At 26.8% G+C, this 7,762-nt stretch overlaps 1 protein-coding gene across 1 annotated transcript; it reads left to right on the forward strand.

The window, feature by feature from the left end:
* The first annotated feature begins 4,039 nt into the window (after nucleotides 1–4,039).
* LOC145829943 (uncharacterized) lies at nucleotides 4,040–7,520 on the forward strand. The gene is made up of 3 exons (XM_082937831.1): nucleotides 4,040–4,150; nucleotides 4,667–4,772; nucleotides 6,889–7,520. The coding sequence occupies exons 1-3, from the start codon at nucleotides 4,090–4,092 to the stop codon at nucleotides 7,244–7,246; spliced, it is 525 nt and encodes a 174-aa protein (XP_082793957.1). The 5' UTR covers nucleotides 4,040–4,089; the 3' UTR covers nucleotides 7,247–7,520.
* The last annotated feature ends 242 nt before the right edge of the window (nucleotides 7,521–7,762 follow it).

Consider the following 7,762-nt stretch of genomic DNA (forward strand, 5'->3'; position numbering starts at 1 on the left):
TTACCTTACCGAGAGACTTATTTGTTATACATTTTTAATATAATTACGCATTAGTTTATTTAAACAAATAAATATGATTAAATAGCTTGTCATCATCTAAAGAAAAACATTTGTTTATTAAACTTCATGTAACTTTTTTCAATACTTTTTCAAATGTCAATTACTATCGAAAATTACTAACTTCATTATTTGAAGCAAATCGGCCAAAGTTTCAGTCTTTCAAAAACCGTTTACGAGTTTGCACTCTAGTGTGTTAACAAAATTCAACATATTCAAATGTAGTTTTTTCGTTGTAAAAAATAACTGTACAACGGTGCTGCACATGAACTAATAAAAACTACGACTTTCAATAAAATCAGTCTTAAAATTCTCCTTTTGACTTGTACAACTTTCATACTTTTTGCGCTGGTCAGAAGGCAAGCCTGAAAGTTTTTAGCGTGCACACAAATACAAAATAGTTTAACTTTTTCACAGAGTGCTTCAAGTACGAGGTTACCGCAAGCACACAGGAATTCTCAAAGTGCGAAAATGCGTGCAAAGCGTTGGAGGGCGAAGTTGCGTCGGAAGATCTCGCAGACAGGTTGCTTGAAAATGTTTTGAAATATTTATTTTGTTTGGTAGGGCGAATTTATAGGAAAAAATGATTAGACTTTATAAAATTAAGTTTATCAAAAAAACTTGTGCTGTAAAATAAGAGTTTATTTTGTTATACAATTAAAATATACAACTTATAAAAAAAAGTTAATGACTTGTGGAACAAAATTATAATTTGTTTTTACTTTATAAGGACTAGCTCTACACAAAAACTAACGAATATTTGAACAGCTGTGTAATTTTTTAGGTTAAAAGAGCAAATCAATACAAATGATAATGACTATCATTACACAAGTATAAGCTTTTGAAAAAATGTGTTTTATGTTTTTTTTTGTAAAACAGCAACTTAACAGAATAAATAATAAATGTAAAATAAAAGTATAACGTGTTTTATGACTAAAGAAGCAAATGTATTAAAAATTTATGGACTTTAGAAATAAAATTATATTTTTTTTTTTTTTAAAGACTATTTTGAAACAAAAATAAAGAGTTTTGAAATAGTTGTATAAACTTTTAAGTTGAAAGAACAACTTAATACAAAAAGTAATTAGTAGTAGTACTAATTTATAATTTATAATAAAATATGTTTTGTGATTTGAAAATCAACTTTATACAAAAAATAACCATTTGTAGAATAATACTTTTTTTAAGTTAAAAACAACTTAATACAAAAGCAATGACTAATAGAAAAAAAATTATAACTTTATGACATAATATGTAGTTAGTAAAAAAATAAATTTTACTTAAAAGTTATGACTGTATGTAACAAATACAATTTATTTTGTATGGTTAAAATTAACTAAAAATTAACTAAAATTAGCTAAAAGATTATAACTTTAAAATAAAACTTCCACAAGCGTCTTTAAGTTAAATTTGTAAAATTTTACAATTAAATGGTTAGTTTATTGAAAATATTATTACTTGTAAAATGAAAACAAATCTTGTTTCAGCTTCAAATACTGTTTTTATACAGAAAAAACGACTTGTAAAACAATAGCATTGCTTATAAAATTAAAAAATTAACTTTATACAAAAGATAATAACTAGTACTATAAACAAATAAATTTATGGTAAAATGTACTATATGATCTAAGACCAACTTAACAAAAACCTGTGGCTGTTGTAAACAAGTATAACTTATTTTGTATTGAATAAGGTAACTTTATTCACAAACTTATAACTGTAAAATTTAAAACACAAGTACACCAGAAAATTGTTTGCTTGTAGAACAAAAGTTTAGTTTATTTAACTCTTAAGACTATTTTAACGACTTGTAGAATATTTGTGTAAGTTTAACCATAACCAAAAGTCTATGAGGCAATTTACGAACGGTTTCGTCCTTTTTACGGTTCGTATGGCGGAAAAGTTGCATGAAACCGCTGCTTAGGTCTAACCAAGCGGGCTTAAGTGCATATGCAACTTGAATGTTGGCAACAACATCTTAGCTTAATTTTAGTACAAGTTAAAGCTTTAACGTAACCAAATTAAAGCTTTTCTTAGTCATAAAGACCTCCATTGTCGTAAAAAACAGCTAAGATAAAAATTGAGTACTGGTATTTTCAAAACTAAATCAAAATAAGTAAGATTGGTGACGAAAAACTCCTGTGCAAATTAAGTTTGTAATAAATTTTTTATTTTAGATGATGCTTTTTTACTTATACTTTTTTTAGTAGGTTTTAAACACAAAATAAATATTTTAAAACGTAATTTAATACGCCTACTAAACAAATTGCCATAAATCGATAGTTTTTTGTTTTTTAACAACACTGTAAGAATTCATATTAGCATTTTAAGTTTTATTTAATATTTAATTTAATAGTGGTGTATTTTTATCTTTTGGTTATTTTATTAAACAAACGTTTGTCTATGAAAAATTATCACTAATAAGTTCTTAAGTTTTTTGTTTTTTAACTAGTTATTATATTTTTTAAATTAGGTTTTTGTGTTTTATATTAATTAAAAATATCTTAAATTCATGTTCAAATTAAAAATTAAAACTTCACCACAACAACGTGTATAAAATATAAATAATCAAATTTTCATGATCATTTTTTAGCACACTATAAAATAAATTACTAAGAATTGCCAGGTAAAAAGTCTATTGTGAAGTAAAGTGAAGGTTTATAAATGAAATAAATATAATTATAAATTCAATATGTATTTCTACAATACATAAATATGTTTATACTGTAATAAAATATCATTTAAAAAAGCTGTCAAGATTTAAACTATATTATATAACGTCTTTTAATAAACACTTTATGCTCTTTTACGAATAAAGTATGTGTTAGACAACTTAATAATTTTTTAACTGACCATACTACAATACCTAATAGATTTATACGAAATTAAATTTCATAGTAGTATAATTAGATAAAACAAATTAAATTAGACTTTTTCGTGTTTAATATACATTAAGTTTTACAGCATTTTGTTGTTATTTAATAATACTACACTATAAAGTAATTTTCTTTATTTTCTTTTTTATAATGAGCAGTAAAGAAGGCACGGGGGAGCCATTATGTCATAATTGGAAACTTACACAAGATATTCTGGAATAAATGGTGAACAGCAAAAAAAAAGTCTTAGGTTTTTTACTGGTAGTTTTGAAACTTACACTAGATATTCTGGAGTAGATGATGAAGAGCAAAAAAAAGGTTTTAGGTGTTTTTATTGGTAGTTTTGAAACTTACACTAGATATTCTGGAGTTGATGACGAAGAGCAAAAAAAGGTCCTATGTGTTTAATGGTAGTTTGAATAATATTGTCGAAGGAGGCAATAGCTTTTTTTTTCCTTAAAATGGCCATTTGAAAAAAAGTTTAAAAAACCCTGGTTTATAGTAAACGTTCTAGTGTGTAGTGAAATTCTTTAGTTTACTGTGCGTTGCTTTTGAAAACTAGGCAAGCCACTGCTTTAGTAGAGTTTCATATATGTTTTAAAAATAAAACAAAATTACTTAATTATCAAATAAACTAAGTAAGCAGGTAGCACTTGTTTTGGAAAAGTTCAATAAGCTTACGCCTACCTACGCACTTATTACAAAACAATAAATAAGCAGGAAATTTTGTTTCGTCAATAGTTTACTCAGCAGCTTGTGATAACAACAAGCTTCTTACTAATTTCTTACACACACTGAGATGATTTTATTGGACAAAAAAGCCACATTTTTGTTCAGCATAAATATGCTGGTGTGTTGTGAATGTTTACCATTTTACAAGCTCTTTAAAGGCTAATGAAGTTGTTGAACTTTGCAGATGAGGTACTTTTAGAGCTCTTTCAATATCACTAAAAGTTTTTATTTTAGAAACTTACTTAAAAAGTATTTTCAAACAAAACGGTTTTTCGGCTTATTTCAGCTGTTGTCAAGACTAGCATTTTTGAAATGTTAAGTTGTTATTTTTCATAAGCATAAGTACGAGTAAAATAAACTTTAAAACTTCAAACAGCTCATTAGTTAACTAAAGATTTTAAAACAATATACAGTTCAATAAAAGATGAAGTCATTTTGGATTACGATTGCCCTGCTGTTCTACACCCAGGCCTCAGAAGTAAAAGGTATGTTTTAAAAGTTTCTTATTTTCAGCAACAGCCTTTAAATTACCTTACCGAGAGACTTATTTGTTATACATTTTTAATATAATTACGCATTAGTTTATTTAAACAAATAAATATGATTAAATAGCTTGTCATTATCTAAAGAAAAACATTTGTTTATTAAACTTCATGTAACTTTTTTCAATACTTTTTCAAATGTCAATTACTATCGAAAATTACTAACTTCATTATTTGAAGCAAATCGGCCAAAGTTTCAGTCTTTCAAAAACCGTTTACGAGTTTGCACTCTAGTGTGTTAACAAAATTCAATATATTTAAATGTAGTTTTTTCGTTGTAAAAAATAACTGTACAACGGTGCTGCACATGAACTAATAAAAACTACGACTTTCAATAAAATCAGTCTTAAAATTCTCCTTTTGACTTGTACAACTTTCATACTTTTTGCGCTGGTCAGAAGGCAAGCCTGAAAGTTTTTAGCGTGCACGCAAATACAAAATAGTTTAACTTTTTCACAGAGTGCTTCAAGTACGAGGTTACCGCAAGCACACAGGAATTCTCAAAGTGCGAAAATGCGTGCAAAGCGTTGGAGGGTGAAGTTGCGTCGGAAGATCTCGCAGACGGGTTGCTTGAAAATGTTTTGAAATATTTATTTTGTTTGGTAGGGCGAATTTATAGGAAAAAATTATTAGACTTTATAAAATTAAGTTTATCAAAAAAACTTGTGCTGTAAAATGAGAGTTTATTTTGTTATACAATTAAAATATACAACTTATAAAAAAAGTTAATGTCTTGTGGAACAAAATTATAACTTGTTTTTACTTTATAAGGACTAGCTCTACACAAAAACTAACGAATATTTGAACAGCTGTGTAATTTTTTTAGGTTAAAAGAGCAAATTAATACAAATGATAATGACTATCATTACACAAGTATAAGCTTTTGAAAAAATGTGTTTTATGTTTTTTTATGTAAAACAGCAACTTAACAGAATAAATAATAAATGTAAAATAAAAGTATAACGTGTTTTATGACTAAAGAAGCAAATTTATTAAAAATTTATGGACTTTAGAAATAAAATTATAGTTTTTTTTTTTTTAAAGACTATTTTGAAACAAAAATAAAGAGTTTTGAAATAATTGTATAAACTTTTTAAGTTGAAAGAACAACTAATACAAAAAGTAATTAGTAGTAGTACTAAATTATAATTTATAATAAAATATGTTTTGTGATTTGAAAATCAACTTTATACAAAAAATAACCATTTGTAGAATAATACTTTTTTTAAGTTAAAAACAAGTTAATATAAAAGCTATGACTAATAGAAAAAAAATTATAACTTTTTGACATAATATGTAGTTAGTAAAAAAATAAATTTTACTTAAAAGTTATGACTGTATGTAACAAATACAATTTATTTTGTATGGTTAAAATTAACTAAAAATTAACTAAAATTAGCTAAAAGATTATAACTTTAAAATAAAACTTCCACAAGCGTCTTTAAGTTAAATTTGTAAAATTTTACAATTAAATGGTTAGTTTATTGAAAATATTATTACTTGTAAAATGAAAACAAATCTTGTTTCAGCTTCAAATACTGTTTTTATACAGAAAAAACGACTTGTAAAACAATAGCATGGCTTATAAAATTAAAAAATTAACTTTATACAAAAGATAATAACTAGTACTATAAACAAATAAATTTATGGTAAAATGTACTATATGATCTAAGACCAACTTAACAAAAACCTGTGGCTGTTGTAAACAAGTATAACTTATTTTGTATTGAATAAGGTAACTTTATTCACAAACTTATAACTGTAAAATTTAAAACACAAGTACACTAGAAAATTGTTTGCTTGTAGAACAAAAGTTTAGTTTATTTAACTCTTAAGACTGTTTTAACGACTTGTAGAATAGTTGTGTAAATTTGACCATAACCAAACGTCTATGAGGCAATTTACGAACGGTTTCGTCCTTTTTACGGTTCGTATGGCGGACAAGTTGCATGAAACCGCTGCTTAGGTCTAACCAAGCGGGCTTAAGTGCATATGCAACTTGAACGATGGCAACAACATCTTAGCTTAATTTTAGTACAAGTTAAAGCTTTAAACGTAACCAAATTAAAGCTTTTCTTAGTCATAAAGACCTCCATTGTCGTAAAAAACAGCTAAGATAAAAATTGAGTACTGGTATTTTCAAAACTAAATCAAAATAAGTAAGATTGGTGACGAAAAACTCCTGTGCAAATTAAGTTGTAAAGATGGTTTTTACTTTAGCGATTAGTTCTATTTTTAAGGTTACTTGTATATGTTACACAGTGGTAATAAAACATTTAAAAAGTGAAATGAACACAAAACTTAAAAACTTATCTTGAATACTTGATTTGTTTAGTTACCAACTCATTATTTGTTATTAGTTTTTAAGATGACGCGCTTCTGCTTACATTACTCATTAGCAAACAGTAATTTACTACTTTAATAAAATTAAATTTAGTGGTTAATATATTTTACTGTTCACATAAACTTCATTCATTTACTGTGATAAATAAATCTCAAGTATATATGTATAAACTAAAAATAAGGTATGTTATAAATAAAATAGTTTCAAAATTAAACGATCATAAAACTTATTCAACAAAAAAGTATAACTGTAAAATTATAACAAGGAAGCTAAATAAATTAAACACATAAAAAAAACTAATAAAATCAAAAAAATTACAAACTTTTAATTTTTACAGTGAAAATGCAAAAAATGCCATAGTCGCCATCTTCAGCTATCGCGCTAAAGAGCAAGACATTTCAAGTTCAATGTGGGTGGGAATAACCACCCTGGCTAATTCACCTGCTGGTCCTACCAACCCCTACGTGTTCTCCGACCAAACCGAAATGGACAATGACGAAATGATTCTAAAGTGGGAAGATAGACAGCCTGACACCAGTGAAGACGTTTTAACCTGCGTTCGTCTATTCGAGAGAAGAATCCATACCTGGGATTGTTTTGGTGATTTCCATGCCCTGTGCAGGATAGAAGATGAAAACTGCGTCGACAGCAGTGAGAACGAGTGTCCGGAGAGCTCCGAATCTGAGATCAAGTAAACTTGCCGGTTTTCGCGCTTCTTTCGGCGGTAAACGTTTTTATGACTTCATTGCGCAGGTCGGGCCTGTGGCGTAAGCTTGCTGTATGTAGTTCAATCGAACCCATAAATGTTCTTTGAGTGTTGTTGTGTTTCTTTCTGTGTTCTTTTGAAACGTTATCTGCGAAATTTTGTTGCTGTAAGTTGGTTACTATGTGGCACTTGGTTGTTTTAATTATTGAAATACATCGATTTAACAGTCTACTTGTTTAACTCAAAAGTTATATTACATTATAAAATGTTTGATTAAATTGTTTTCACACTTAAACTAATTACAAAATAATAAGTATTGTTGATACAACTTAGAGTTCATAAAACTTGATATTTAATTTATTAACTTTTATAACACAGTTTCACAAAAAAATCAAAAAATAAATAAGTGAAATTTGGTATAAACTACTAGTAATTTTATATAACTTTTTTTCACATTTTGATCTATTCAATGCCCTTTTTAAGCTCGTAAGTAACAAGTAAATAA

Source organism: Thalia democratica, chromosome 2, assembly GCF_965202585.1.
Source record: "Thalia democratica chromosome 2, ktThaDemo2.hap1.1, whole genome shotgun sequence".
Lineage (NCBI taxonomy): Eukaryota > Metazoa > Chordata > Thaliacea > Salpida > Salpidae > Thalia > Thalia democratica.

Excerpts from the sequence above, each read along its gene's own strand:
- LOC145829943 (XM_082937831.1), top strand. The coding sequence starts at position 4,090 with ATGAAGTCATTTTGGATTACGATTGCCCTGCTGTTCTACACCCAGGCC. Across the intron at positions 4,151-4,666 it reads CCAGGCCTCAGAAGTAAAAG|AGTGCTTCAAGTACGAGGTT; the intron begins GTATGTTTTAAA and ends ACTTTTTCACAG. Across the intron at positions 4,773-6,888 it reads TCGGAAGATCTCGCAGACGG|TGAAAATGCAAAAAATGCCA; the intron begins GTTGCTTGAAAA and ends TAATTTTTACAG.